The sequence below is a fragment of the Trachymyrmex septentrionalis genome, unplaced genomic scaffold, assembly GCF_001594115.1.
Source record: "Trachymyrmex septentrionalis isolate Tsep2-gDNA-1 unplaced genomic scaffold, Tsep1.0 scaffold22, whole genome shotgun sequence".
In the NCBI taxonomy this organism is placed as follows: domain Eukaryota; kingdom Metazoa; phylum Arthropoda; class Insecta; order Hymenoptera; family Formicidae; genus Trachymyrmex; species Trachymyrmex septentrionalis.
In genome coordinates this window covers 6,483,299-6,499,702 of record NW_017305375.1, presented here as the reverse complement: position 1 = coordinate 6,499,702, position 16,404 = coordinate 6,483,299, and the positions used below count along the sequence as shown (strand labels likewise).

The 16,404-nt window shown below is 37.9% G+C and overlaps 1 protein-coding gene and 1 pseudogene across 1 annotated transcript in view; both read left to right on the top strand.

Annotated features, from left to right (window-relative positions):
- LOC108748240 overlaps positions 1-16,404 on the top strand; it is a 38,609-nt gene that overhangs the window by 2,401 nt on the left and 19,804 nt on the right. The window contains exon 2 of the mRNA XM_018486268.1: positions 1,620-1,637. Coding sequence (XP_018341770.1) covers positions 1,620-1,637 — 18 coding nt within the window. The remainder of the gene's footprint in view (positions 1-1,619; positions 1,638-16,404) is intronic.
- LOC108748353 lies at positions 3,305-4,011 on the top strand (annotated as a pseudogene).

Here is a 16,404-nt window from a genome sequence, read left to right as displayed (position 1 = left end):
CACATGTTAGATGCACTTTGTTGCTGAAGCGTGTCGAGAATAGACACGCGCACATGCGCGAGTGTCCCCGTTAGGCGAAATAGAGACTAGAATATCGATATTGTGGCTTTTCGCTTTCTGTGAAGTCGTCATGCTGTCATGCGTCCTTTTTTCTCCTCTCTCTCTCTCTCTCTCTCTCTCCCTCCCTCCCTCCCTCCCTCTCCCTCCCTCCTCTTTTCTGCCTTTTTCTATCTCTTTCTTGCTCTCTGTCACGCAAAAATTTTCACGCGTGTCGTCTTTCTGCCCTACATGCTTGCCTTCCGGGACACAGGAGGTATAGCACAGAGAACCCCGTTAAGTCCTCCACCAAAGACAACCAATTGCTTACTCGACATTTACGTTTTTCTCGCTTTGTTTCATTTTAGTTTTTCCTCGCAATTTCATCGATCTGCGAATAACTTTCTTTAATTCTCTCACGTTCCACCAAATCGATTTACCAATTTCTTTGTAATACTAGCAGAGATATACGAGTATTTTGTATGATCTAGGTATCAGGTACGTGAAGGAGACTTAAAGTGATTTAAATCACACGTACGCGGTACCGGTATATGGTTCATCGATTGTATTATACACGACAACTGTGTGCCTTGCATGAAAATATAAAAAGACCGTGTACTGGTACCGATTCGATCCTGTCCCAGTATTTTCCCAAAGTTTGAGTTGTACTTAATGTTTTATTTTTAGTTTTATTTACTCATTTCAATATTTATGCGCTGCACTCCGGATGAATTTTTCGATAATCATGATGAATCATTCAAGTAATTAAATATTAATCTAATTAACTCTACATTACTCGCGTGGTTTTTTTTTACGTAATTACGTAGGGAGTTTCATCCAAAATTATATGTCGATTTTCATTGTTCTTTTTTACAAAGATAAAAATAATATCTTTTTTATACATTCTTTAGGTGACGAAAAACGCCAAAAATTGTAAATCGTGAAACAATTTGCGCTAAATGTAATAACGTGTGTAAATATCGTTCGTACAGTTACACGAATTTATAAGATAGAGGAAGTATCTTCGGACACCTCACTCGCGAGTAATGAAGGTTAACAGATGATTATATTATCATTATTATATATTACAATTTATTGAAAAAGGAATGCGTTCATCGTATGTGTATAATTATATCTAATTCATCCTGGGGCAGTACCTTACGATATGTACATGCACTTGTATTATTCATACATATTATTATTCATGTATAGATTTTCATATATGCGTATATTTGTCTCGCGATGCGCGTGATCGCCAGTGATCGTGTATTTTCTGACCTGTGGTGTTGTTGTTGTTGTTGTTTTTGCTTTTGCCTCACCCTGCACGGGGGCGAAATATACTCTACACCCGCCACCAACCACCAACCGCCACACCTGTGCTACTATCGTCTCGTGTTGTGGGGCCCTATCTACGCGTACCACCCCCCTTCGTGCGAACGAACGAACGAACAAACGCAATATCGCAAATGCCACGCGAAAAAAAAACCCGCCTTTCTCGGGGCCCTTCACCACTTCTCCACTTCCGGTTGTGTTACGGATAAACCGCCAACACCGCTTCTCCATCCCTTTCGAGCGTCTCGCAGGTGGCCACTTGGTACAGGGTACGTCTTCACTATTACTAATAGCATGCGACCACGCCTTTCGTTCCTCGTCGATCGATTGTTTTCGCTCCCCCTTTTGTATTTGTCGTTTTACGCCGATTTGCATGGCGAAATGAGAGAATCCTGCGGCGATTTTAAAAGGGAATCAGAGAATACTTTTCTTTCTTTTTTTTTTTTTTTAATAATATATTCATTATTAGTTAACTTAGAAATTACGTAGCTATTCAGTTTTAAAATAGTTGATAGAGTTGACTTAATTAATGAAGATATATGTTTTTTTATATGAATTATTACCTTTTTATGTGTTGCACATTTCCTGACAAATTGGGATAATTTTTTGTACGTACGTGTAACGTGGTAATTATTAATTTTTGGTTTAGTGAATTTGAAGAGAAAGTTGCAGTAAAGCACTGTCACGTTGCGCATTTGTTATACAATCCGGTCATGGTAGTAGAGTTACATAACGTGATTATTTTTATTCATTTGTTAACAAGCTGCGATTACGTAGCGATAGTTAATTTTCCCGCCTGCTTTCTTTCTATCTTTGTAAATATCTGCCGTTTAATATGCATCGAATATTTATGGGTTAAATAACGAAACAAGAACTTGCATTGAACGTAAGGGATTAAACAAAGATATATATATATATATATATCTTTTATATAATTGAGGATTTTATATCATTCCTTACGTCTGTGTGAATCTCTCGAAGCAAATACTACGACTTATTTATAATACAGAAAGGGGAGATTAAACGGTATAGTTTTAGGTTGTTTGTATGGTTTAGCCTTCGCGAAGTGTACTAGCATGCTTGTATGATACTTTCTCGAGGTAATTTAGCAACGTGATTGTTCTTAACTATTAGTTTTTGCACGATTGTTGCTCTGATGTTCTTAAACACGATGCGGACAGTTGTTAAACGATAAATTTTAAAAATTGTATATTGTATTTATATTGTATTATATGAATTATTACACTCTCCGATCTTTTTACCTTTTATTCCGGTTGTTCTCATTGCGTTTCTGTTTATGGTTTTTTTCCATTCCAGTTTTAGAATGCTTGCACTGAGAGTTGTTTCTGCTCATGTTCGAAAACGTCAGCGAAAACAATCGTGTCACACGATTGCATGTACGATTTGTAACACGTTATCGAGCGGCTATGTACCGCGCGCGCGCGTGTGTGTGTGTGTGTGTGTGTCTGCGATTTCCGATATATTTATTTTTATAGTTTGTAAAATAAGATACTTGATAAAAATGTATGCTTTCCGAGTTGTAGATGAAATATCAGAAACTGTGAGATACTCGGAATACTTAGCCGCTCGAAATCACGCTTGTGACTATGGTTCACTCAGGTGTGACATTTCAGCGAGAGACCGCAAATTTTCCCGGCGAAGGTACGTCGTTTATGTACAGCGGAGTACTAATAGCGTAAGGCACGTAGGAGATTCATTTTAGCGCGTCGAAATAACCGCCGTAATGCGCTTTTTAGCACGCGCGACGTTACGCCGCGTTTTGCATCATAATGCGTTTTGATGTAATACAAAAGCACGAAAGGATATCCGCGATTCTCGCCGGGCAAGTGTCCTCGATCGAGGTCGCGCGCCATGCTGTCGACCTCCTCCAGCGAGAGACCGTCTCTCGACCATCGCGTTGCAGCGCTGCTTGCTAATGTTGCTGCTGTGTCTCTCTGACGTTGCTGTACACGGTGACTTTCGTTTTCGCCGGGAGGTTAACGAAACCGTTGAACCCACATCGATTGCCGCGTTGCGTTCCTGCAGACGGCGTGCAGTAGTGCCGACCATCGTCCTGCAGACGAGAACCTCTTTCAAGAATAATTCTACGGAAATTTATGAGCTGAAATATGTTACCTGCAATGTACAATTCAAAGTCTTTTCTAGAACATCTCTCTAACAAGAATTCTTTTCTGAAGATGTTAGAACTTTATTATTTTTTTTTTCTTTTTTAGAGAATGCACATCTGATTGCTAAATTTTTTTTAGTAGAATACATATATTTGCTGAATCTTCCCTCTATAAGATGAAAGAAAGCTCCTTCTCTTTCTTTAGAATTTTTGAAGCTTTAGATTTTTTTTTCCTCAACATTTCCTCATAGTCATATACAGTTTCATGAGGGATACGCATAGATATAATTCTTTATTTCACGCGCAATTTGTAAAAGCAGCATCTCGGAAGCCTCGTACGTATAAGTTACGTAGAAAATCATTTTTTTTTTAAATTATCTTCGTCTGTTCGTTCAGCTGCAGCCGGTGACACTATCGATCTGTCGAGGCGATGTGCTCCTTGGGTCTTACACGAGAGAGTTGGCCAAGAAATTCGTTACCCTTTTTGTTACTTACCTTCCCACCAGACACTTTAAATACCCCGCGTGCCGCTAACGACGCCAGCTCGTTACTTCTTTCGTGTATATCGCTTTCGATCACCTTGGCCTAAGGGGCCTATTCTCGCGTTAAAATTGCTCCACCTCCACACTCCCATCTTCTTTCTACAGTTTATTCGCGTTCCGATATCCTCTCGCCTTCGCCGATCGAGAATAGGATACGGAACTCTGAACACGATTCGCCAAAAGTTGTTTAAAAAGAGCAGAAATAGCAAGGTATGAAAAAGACGAATAAAAAAGAAAAATATAAATAACCACTATTATCTATTTATCAAAAGTTTTTATTGTACGTAATGCTATTTTATTCACGTGAGATACACTTAACTTTGTCCTCGCATTTAATTTTTTACGACACGACAATGTGAATGACGATAGTTTTAACAATAGTTGATACTTCAATCCAATATAATGCAGATGATTTATGCTAATTCGATCTTAGATATTTCTAAGCTATCAATATGCGTCCCGATAAAATCTTATTATTAGACGACGATAGTTGGCTCCTGGAAGCAATTGCGTTCAAGATCGCGACGTAGTCGCATAGTGCTTATCGCCGTAAACGTGCATGATCCACCGATATCACTGTACCCTGTACCGGAACAGACCGAATATTACCGGCACGGCGATAGTATATCGCCGTATATCCCGCAGGAGGATCTCGGCGCAGATAAATTCACCCTGGCCAGAGCGCCAGAGGATCCGTGGCAGGATCGAGAAGGCAGGACTTCGTAGGCGTAGACGATCACCGTGATCCACGATTGTGTGAACCAGGATCATCCTTTACTTCCGATAGGATCGTGCCCCCCCCCCTCCCCCCTTTCTCTTTCTTCATCTCCCTCACGGCGGCTCCGGGCTATCTACGCGTCGTCACTTTGTAACGCATATTTTTCTCGCGCCTGCACCATGTAATAATGTTCCCTTTATCTTTATCGAAAGATAATTTGTGTTTTGCAGAAAAAAAGAAGCTAAATTCTTACACGCGCGGGTTCTCGGAATGAAAAAAATTTGTAAAAAGTACTTTAGTCTACATTTTTCGAAAATAACGTATTTGACAAATTTTGATTTTAAATTTTAACAGAAATTAAAGTGATCTTTATTTAGATTTTTTTTGTTGGATGATTAATATAAAAAATTTAAAAAAATGTTACTCAATTATGCACTTGTAATTCTTTTTTAAACATCTCGTAAAGTAAACGGGTAAGTTTGAATAGCAGACTTCTTTGTACGCACAGTTTCTATGGTGGAAGTGAACAGTGCTAAAAGTGACAATTAGATCGATTTCCACGATGGATATAGTTGCCCTCGCACGTGTTATCGATTTCAACAAACAAGTTCAAGTCGACGGTGATTACGTCCGCATACCTAGACAACGTATCGTGAATAAAATGGCACCCGGAAATTAATGAACGGCGTACAGGGGAGAACGAAGGATTCTGCCGTCAAGATCGACAAATCCCGCTGCCGCCCCGTCGTCGACACGGAACAAATGCGCGCGAGTTGTCGAGCGAGTACTACATCGATCTATTTATATCGATCGTACGCTGTGAACTGGTACGAGAATAGATCTCGAATGGAGATCGATAGCCAGAGAGGTTTTCCGCCGCGTACGGCAGGAATACGTCTTCGTTGGAATGTGACTTTTAAAATTCAAGATATAACTTGAATTGAGAAGCAAGAAAATTAGCAATTATGAAAATTGCAAAGTAAATAAGGGTTCAAAGAGCAGGTGAATTAAGGGTGAAATCCAGGAAAGATGCGCAATTTTCGAGCGGACGCGATGGAACGCATTGGAGTCAATTTACATGGTTGGAGATCGAGCAATCGTAGGAGACTCAATCGAATGCGGGAATCTTCCTTGCGAGGAAACCGGATACAAACACGCGAGAATGCATCCGCACGAAGGCACGTGGTCTTTCTCTCGAAAAGAGATGAGATGCAGCAGCCTTGGCTGTATCTCGCTCCTTAGCCATCGTCGTTGGGTAACTCGGTGAAACGTAGCGTTGTCGCTTATTTCGCGTAATTGCTGGTGTGTTCCTGGCGGGCAGACTCTTCCGAGGATATGCGATTCGCGCATCGGATCGGACGAAGCTCGATCGCGCCAGCGGCAAATCGTCCTCATTCCTGAAACATTTTTACCGCTCATTCAATTTAGCGATGAGTTTATTTACCCTTCTTACTAAAAACGCCCATAGCGACTTGCTTAAAGAGGAAAGAAATAGCGCGCGAGCTTATTAAACGTTTATTAAGTATACATTTCTCGCTTGATGACAATCTTACTGCGAGATCGTCAAGTAATTTTAGAGCCATCAGTTGAATTAACATGCAGTAGTACTCTACGTGCAAAAATATTTTTTTCTTCAAACATAATCAACCTGCAGGGTAACTCCGGTATATACGCCGCACTTATCAAAAACTTAATTTATTAAGTATTATTTACTATGTTTAAAAAGTAAACGAGCTGTATCAGTGAAAACTTTGTACTGTTTACTACTATGAAAAAAATATTAGAAATCCGAAGTATTTATTTTTCATATTAAAAAATATACTTTTTGAAATCCTTGCACTTTTATATTCTATAGGGGTGGGATTTGTACAATATAGCTACTCATAAGGGGAGGGGGGTATATACGGCTCATGAAAAATTTATAAATAATGCGTATAAATAAGATGTAAAATGACATAATAACTTATAAAATGTGTTTATAAAGTTTTATTAAGGAATAGGAATGATAAATATGTATATGAAATAATAAATAATAATTACAATCTTCCTACATACATTACAAGTGTTATGACGTGAGATACATATTTCATATAATGCGTTTATTACATTTAGTGCACTGAATTCAATTTGCGCACTTTGTATGCTTTGTATGCATAAATTCTGCTCGCTAAAAATGCCGCATATCCCAAACAGATGGGATATACAAGACAACAAACTAAACAATGAATACGAAAGCAAAGAACTTGTATTTTGCTATACAACATGCTTTACTATTCCACTACACGTATGCATCAAGAAATCACTACAGTAATCATTTTGATGTAGACTTTAATTTGCGTTACTTATTACAGTGACAAATCGATTCAACTCACAATAATTTCATCAATATTAACAGTAAGAAACTGAAATCACAACACAATACTAACATAGAGGCATGTAACGGAATAGTTGCAGGAAAATTACCCCACTCCTTCTATTTATTTCTGACTTCTGCGACGTAAATCCCAGAGCGGCGTATTTGCCGGAGTTACCCTATACTTATTCAAGTGTACTTATTAAAAATTAGAAAATGTTCCAATAATTTTCCAGAGAGAAAGAAAGTAATTTTCAACATATTTCAATTGTTATTACCTAATTTAAGAAATAACTATACGTCTCTTTCGTATTCTCTCGCTATTTAATAATAATTTAGCTCAGGAAATCATACGGCGAATTGAATTTTTTTTCTTCAGAGCGAACGATTAGCGTTATTAAAAGAACGCGCTGCGCTATTTTTACTCACATTCGTAGCTTCGCGCCTATAACCGCGTTCCCTTTAGAGAAAAAGGAATGGAAAAGAGGGAAAGGTTCGTTCCTCGGTTCGTTTTGTGTATAACGTCGCTTCTTTCAGTCTCGACGAGATCTAACTGCCGTGCGGCAGTAGCTGGTAACTGCAGCAGCCTTTTACCCGGGGCTGCTCGAGTGCAATCTCGTATTCATGAATTCCTTGTATGTAGCCCTCCTCCCCCCCCCCTGCGTTCCTTCTTCGTCTACGTCTCCACCTCCACCTCCGCCTCTACTCCCCTGTTCCGTGCCACTGCCTGGTCCCCTATCTTTTGTGTACCGTGTGTGCACTGTGCACGGAGAATATCTCACACGCAGAACTGGCGAAAGAAATCGCTCGACGTCAATCGGGGACGCGCGCACGATGATCGAAAAATGCAAAGTGTACCGCTTTTATATCTACTATCTCGTCCATATAACGAATAGTTATTTGTATTGCTTACAGACAGAGCAAATGGTTAAATGGATATATCGACCTGCTAAATCGTAATACCCTGCATATCCGTTTGTGTAGTGGATAGGATCTTCTGGAATTCAATTTGGAACACAAATACGAATGAACAACGAGCGCTACCAATACGGCGGCACTCATTAAAACAAGATATTTGTTCGTGTTTGCAGTTCGTTCTCATTTACTTGGTCTGGATTGGGTTCTAAAAAAACTTAATTGAACTGGGAATGTTATAAAAACTTCAAAAAAATAAACACATAGTAATAATTGAATAAATAAGTCTTAAAAAATTTTAACAAAACTTGTTGATAGCAGTGTCTTACGCCGTTTTGAGAATTATTAGATTATTTATTATAGCGATATTGATTAATTTATGATGTTAATTACATTTCATGAGTATATTATTCCATAATTCATTTGTTTTTCATGTTACCTTTTGCATAATGTGATGACGCATCGCATGACATATTCCAATATTCCTGCGTGGTAAAATATCGATTTTAATTTATTTTTATATTGTTCGAGATTAAATTGACTGCAAGCGTGTGCAAAGCAATAAGCATTATTCATGAAAAAATAATTGTCGTGATATTGAAAGAAATTCTTCAGCTTTTTAAATTGAGTATACTATATACATATGTGCATTGTATTCTTTCATTAATATTTTTCTTTGAAATATAAATATCTTTCTCTTCTATTCATAAATTAAATTAATTTATATTTTGCAATTTTGTTGCCAAATTTAAAAGTGCCAAAAAAAAAAAATATAAATTTTTATTTATCTTATATTTATATAAACTCGTATTTATAGATTTGAGATATTTTAGAAATCGGAACTTTTCTATCGATGAGAGTTATACGTATATAATTGTAGCAAAAAAGAGAAAAATTAAAGAAGAAATTAAAAGTTGATGCGATTCAAAGCAAACAAAAATATCAGCTGTGATTTAAATTTATTTTTTATATGACTTGTTTGTCGTTATTATTGAAATAAAGTTTTCCGATTATCGTTCTTTCGAAACTCAATTATTTCAAGACCTTGATTCGTGTACACATGTCGATTGTGCTCCGTAAGATTGATCCATTGCATCGTGTCCAAGCCTCTATCGAGACAAATACCCCGTCGCTATAAATAGTCTATACAAATGTGATTCTCTGGATGCCGCAGCGACATCGAGTCGTACCACAGAAATAAATCTCTCGCGTCAGACCTCGATCGAACATCCTTCTCTTCGCCATGAGTCTCTTTGTCATTCGTCATAGAGTCGCCACAATTAATTATGCCAAACGGCAATCGTTGCACGTACTTTTCTTTCATGCACTATCTCGTATCGTTTCAGTAAAAAATAAATCGGTGGAATTCCAAGGCGAATGATTTCGCGTTAACAAATTGCTTCTGCGATAAGATATTGCTACACAGTTTTTCCTCTCGTTCATCATATCTTTACTATTGAATTAGTTAAACAGTGCATTTCGTATATACATATATATATGAGGAATGCATAATTTTTTTAGTGATTATTTTTATAATATTGCTGATTTTTGTCAATTTATTGTACTTTGTTTTTAACGAATGTAATGATGCCAAAGACTCTATTCTTTACCGATAAAAGATTTATTAACGTCTATATACATAGAAAAAAGTTTTTTGTATATGTGACTATTTATAATTACGTGTTAGCATAATTATAGTTATTATTATGCTATAATAATAACTGTACAATATATAGTTAGCACTAAAAATGACTACAAATTATAGTTATTACCAAAATAATGATTACAATTATTATAATTTAATTATAATTCATTTTTAGTGCTAACTATAGGTACAGGATGTTAAAAAAAATCATTTTACAATTATTTTTGAACAGAGTTCCGACCACAATTTTTTCAATTTTATTTTTTTAATATAAAAAAATGCGGAATTTCTTTTTTCATTTTTATTGGAATATTTTAAGGAATTGTAGAACTATGGGGAAAAAATGCTACTGGAATTGTCATTATTCTTTCATATTAATAAAACGAGCGACATTCTATTAACATAAAAAATAATATAAAAATAATATAATATAATAAGATAAAATAATATAAATAATCTAAAAAAAAAATAATGAAAGCATTTCCTGATAACACTCTCTTTTTTGATAGTTACATAATGCCTTATAAAAATAAAAAAGACTTCTACAATTTTTATACTGAAAATCCAAATTGAAAATATGACATATTAACTTCGCGAATCAACAATACTTCTCCTTTAAAATACAAGGAAAAGATAATATTTCCACTATAAATCCCGTTAGAATCATTCGGATTCTACCCAATATATAATTTGAAAACAAAATTCCAATAATTGCTAATTTTAATACACTTTCGATGCAGGGCGTTAAAAAAACACTGTCCAGTATTTATATGATACATGATAAATATCATACTTATGTTAATAAAAAAAGCCTTAGTGAACATGTAAGTCGAAAGCTCAATCGTTTCTGAGATATAACAATTTTGTATGTTGGTATTATAATTGACTTATTATCTTTTTTCCTTATTGCATATGACGTGAAAAGAGAGAAATTGAGAGTAGTACAATGATAGCCTATTTGGAAGACTTACAGGTAGTATGTGTATATCTGAGGGGATCTTCCATAATCTCCTACAATCAGCTAGTCGATATCAACTTACAATTAGTCATACCCGGTGAAATTTGTTCACCGTGTATTATCTACCATTTAAATACTGAATAATTTTTTAAACACCCTATATATATATATATATATATATATATTTGTTGACAGAACTGTACACAGAATTATTATTATCAACATTATAGTAGTAATAACTATAATTATGCTAACATGTAATTACAATATATTAGTATACCACAAGAGCTTCTCTTTCAGTGTATAGTATTCTACAAATGTCAAGTTTAAATCGAATTATTCGTATTACATTTCAGTTTTTTGATAGGCTGAAAAAATAATTTTTCGATCTCGTAACAAGATAACCGTGAGCACAACGCGAGAAGACCCCGTGGAAGCCGCGCCGACATTCCATACCGGGTAACGAACTTCCCGCTGTTAATTGACAAAAATTCTCTGCGAAACGTTTCACGCCGGCTGCCAATATCCGCTAATTTGCGAGTCGCTCGGCTGACTTTCCGCATTCAGAGCCAACGAAATGCGGCTCTCGCGCGCAGTTCGTCGGTGTAATTTCCAGTTTGATTAGCCGACACCTCCGCGCGGAGCGTGTACACGCGCTGCGGGAGCACGCGCGCGTTTCCCAAGTTATGTACGAATTGCCGTTAACGACGTAGTTAACGGTTGATTAAAATCGAGATCCATCCATTTCCGCGGAGGTGGTGAGAATTTTGGTCTCTTTACCTAGAAGGGAGCGCCGATGTTCACTATGTGCTGAAGCACGGAAACGTATCCGCGGCACGAAACGAGTCCGATAATCGCCCTATAATTCAACCCGAATCGCACCAAACAGTACAGTGGCTACACGGTGGCGCAAAAACCTTATCGCGTACACCAATTTGTCGGCAGTCGGCTTCATTTGCTGTCGCGTTGTATAAAGTCCAGGTAACAGAGATAAAAATATATATAGATACTGAAAGATGTTATTTACTTTTTCCGCACATCCGTCAATTTACCGTCACTAAATATTCTCAACTTTCAAATGGTAATTGCTGTCGTACCTTCATTACCTCGATGCAAAAAGGGATGGCTATTAATTCGAGAGTAGAATACGAGAGATTTTATTCTCTGCATATTTTATTCATGCATATTTTATTCAGCCGGCTAAAGAATCGACCCGGGACAATTTATCGCTGTTGCACAACACGATAAAGATATGACTTGTAGAAAGTGTAATTTGCCTAATAAAACACACTTCATGGCTAGCGTTAGTGATCGAAATATCGTCGCACGTGGAGCCCGTCGGCCTCCGGAATTGATTGCCAATTACCGGTGGAACGACGCTGACTCGATTCTGCGATCTAGAAAATTGAGTTACTTGACGAAACTCGATTCGACGGCGAATATGGCGACAGTCTCGAGACGAAAATGTGATGTCATGTTAATCGTACCTGTAAGTTTATTCTTACAATTTTTTTTTTCTTCCCACCAAAAAGACGCGAATCTGGGCGTGTTATTTTTACACAGATAAAAAGGAAACATTTTCGGTGCACTCGAAATCGCTGTCGTAATTCGAGGATAATGAATGCTAATTATCGCGCGTGATGAATTAATGAGAACACGATACCCAAGTATCGTTATAATAAGATGCGCGAAAAGATTCTTTAGAATACCTTATTCAGGACAGTGAAAGTGTGCATTGACTCCGTCCTCGAAGAGTGTCAATTTACATGGCTTTATTAATGATGCGTGTTATATCATATTAGTTTGCTTTTTATTTATATTGCTACCATTAATCATTATAAATAATCAGACTGTGTAATTGCTATTTTCTAATTATATCAACTAATTAAAATGTACATCTGACATAACTTCGTAGAATTTATTGCGCACGCAAATAAACATCGGGAAAATAATTTTAATTGATGCGAAACGCATTCATGTAAAATGTATTAATGTAAACGTCATAATCGTCTTGTTTGAGATTTTAGCATCTCGAGTTCACTTTTTACACGACGCTAGTAATAATAAAAAGACGATTTTTACGCGGTTAAGAAATTAAAGTACCTTTTTCGCGATGTGATTCGAGGAAAGGACGCGATAATCGCTGTTAAGCGCCAATAATAGTAACCGGTGACGAAACCGGAACCAGTTCTATAATAACCAGTTTGACGTGAGACAAAAAGCGACGACGGACTTAAGAATCAATAAAGATGCCTAAAGAACCTTTTCACAGCGACCTTTCCGGAAGAATAGATTGTTCCTTTCCATCTCTTTTCCTCACTCACTTCCGTTCGCTCGTTTCTTCTTACTTCAATTTTTTGGTAACAAATCGGATATATCGAAAGCTCCTTATACTTAATTGCAATTTTTTTCGGTTTTTTAAATATAAAAATATCTTACTTAATTTTTTTAACTCGAAGCTTTATAATTTATTTTACAGATTGAGATAAATGAGTTTCTTTAGAAATTTCAATAACTTTTCGACTTTAGGACTTGCAGCTGCTATATATTGAACAAACTACATTGACAAATTACATTGGTAACTGTCGATATTATGAAATGTAATTTAATTTCTTTAATTCAATAAATAAATCTTACGGAAGGATCTATTTATAAATTATAACGTATACAAAATTATAACGCACTTGCTATTTAATTTTAAACCAAGGTACCGTTACGAAATGTTTTATATAATGGCTTATATTCGGGAATACGTATTAATGTGTTTTTGAAGTATAACGATAAAACGGCCGACGCACTATCAAGATATTCAATTAGGCATCGGCTAATATTAACGTCGATAATCATTAAGAAATCGCTCGTTATATTTTCCACGAGGTAAATTGTTTATCTTATCGAGATTAGTCATTAACCTTTGTGTTCAAAAGTTGAATCCATGTGGCTTATGGGCTCGATATCGCAAGATCTCTCAATGCAGTATGGTAGTACGTCGATCGCTTTTGCGATAATGGTGTGAGTCAGCTTGATGGACGCGGGAGAAGATGCTTGAATAAACTTCCAGATAAATATTTGCGCTTCGCAGAATGCCTTCGCATTGTCGAGCCGTAGGATCGTTTGAAATTAAACGGCGGCCTTATCGCGCATTGTCAGATCAACCGGTATCTTTCATCTTGATAGTCAATGATTATACAGAAATTTTTCGCTTTCGATCAAAAACTACGATTACGATAACTGTGTCAATTAATGTTATATTAATGGTAGAAAATTTATATTATTAACAATATAAAGAAAGAGATCTCGTAATATCGTGGCGTGTCGTATTATGACGTGTGTAGTGATTGACAGTTTTGATTGACGAGATTATCGTCAACTTTTATTCCATTACGAGTTCCAATATCACACCGATTTTTGTGCACTCCCAGCTACGCATGATCGCAGAGTTCACAGTCGAACGTTTACTCGAAACCCTTTCGCGATGCGTGGCCGTGTAAGCCAGCGGATGTTCAAAGAACCGCTATTAAAGTCTCGATGACTGCTTTTTTCGACGCGTCCCGGCAATTTGATTTCGTATTCCGCCATGGCCGCCCCGTTTCTACCCTCTCCTTTTCTCCGTCGCGTAGTCTCTCCGATCGAAATTTTATGGGTCGTATTTCCTCTTTAACAGCCGATGCTGTGTCCGGCACCTCGGATGATTCCACTCGCCTTTGTGCCCGTCCTCCGCCCTTTCCTGTCTCCTCCCTCTGTCCTTTATCTTTCGCCTTCATTTCCCTCTTTCGCCTTTTTCTACGGGCGATCGTAAGTCATCGGTAGTCGCGTCGCGTGGACCAACAGATGTAAAGATGATCGTCTCTCGGGGAAAGTGGAATGAGATAAAGTATAGCTCAAATTCGGCAGGTATTTATTATCGGTATTTATTATATCGAATATCAAGGCCCACTTCCATGAGAAATAGAGAAATGAGGAAAATCAAATGATCAGATTTTACAAGCGGAATGTCTTTTATAATTTGGAATATATTAACTCTTTTACGATACTCTTTTTAGTAGAGCATACGTGGGCCTCGATAGGATCCGGTTTAACTCCACTTCTCCACGAGAGATTCCCATGATTGGAGTTCTCACAAAACTCGCTCGTGCTCGAGTGGAAAAAATTTGGAGTGTCGAGCCTCGGAGTGCGGTTCTCCCGAGTCGCGGAGGAGAACAATTCGCGAAGTCAACGGCGAGGACGGTGACGAGCGGTCGCAAGAGCGGGCAGAGATCGCCGGCACGAAGGCGAAGGCGCGCCCCAAGAAGACGAAAACTCGTTTCGTGCTTCGTTGCGAAGGTTAAAACCGTAACGCTCCTATCCGCCTTGCTGGTCGTCGCACTGGCTCGTGTGCTGCGAACGCGGGCGCTGGCCAGGCCAGGCCAGGCCAGGCCGAGCTTAAACATCGGCGAGGCTGGCCCCCCCTCGCCAGACCGCAATTACATCCCATAAAGCACGATTGAGACACGGTTCGGCCATTATTCTCCCATACAGGGCCGTACGAAAGAATCCCGCCGTTTAACGCGGCGACGACCCTCTGCTCGTGCATACCTCATCTAGGTCGCGGCACGCGCGAGCGCGCGCACGCGCCTTTCGGAAAGGAAAAGCGGAAAAGGCGCTGAAGGAAAATTTACGAAATTCTTTTAATTAGTACTTGCTTGAATAGCGCTAACGAAATATTTACTAAATGTACATTTATTTAGTACGAGGACCGTTAATTTAATTTAAGTATCATTTTTTTCTTGAGTAAAAAAATGTTTACTCAATAAAGTTAACGTTTTTAGTTAACACTATTTAAACAAATATTTATTAAAATTTGGTTAATTCTTTTAGTGCGCGCCCGAGCATATTTTTATATACCGAGAACATTTTTCTCTCGCGAATTCTTGATAGTATCGGTGAGATTTCAACACGAACAGCAGAGGTTGCCTTAAAAAGCGATTCATGCTATACACAGCAAGCAATTGTCCATACTTGAGGATGAGATGTATATCTTCATGGAAGTGTATCTTCCTTAGAGATTAATATATCGTGCAGAAGAATTTACGATAAAATCGGGAAATTTCTTTAGAGAACGTGTACAAGGGGATTGCTTAAACGAGAGAAGAAACGATGAGGTCCTCGGGACTTTGCCTTTCGAAGGGGTCGGTTCTTTATGGCTCTCTTCTTTATGGCGAGTATCGTCGAAAAACATTAAGAACGAGGCAGGATGATAATGGTAATCAATTCTTCTCGATTCTACTTTAATCGTCGATCACTGACTTTTTCCACTCTCGATTCCTACGACCTTGTCTCTCACCCGTTCCCCTGGTAATCGAAGAAACTCGCGAAGCACGTTTCACTATGGTGCGATTATGCCGCCTCTTTGGACTTTATGAAGCAATTACCGCGGCACTAATTAGAGTAGGAGCGCCGGTTTGGCAGGACTGCTTCATTTTTGTCCAGGATGTCATGGAGCGACAGAGGCGAACCACTCGCGAACCATTCATCGAATGAACAATGCTTCCGTTCCTGTGTAATTCTCTCGCTCCATGAAATTATGCGTCTCGTCTTACTCAATTTACGCCAATTAGACTAGTTTGATCTTACGCATCGATCAATTAAGGAAGGGTGCGCTGGAAAGAGTCTGATTATATTAATTGGAATTCTGATTGAAGATAACAAATCAGAATTTTCTCGAATCCATTATAATTCTATTTAAAATAACCAGAATTTTAATTGACTTGAACTTTCCGATTCGTCCATTTTCAATC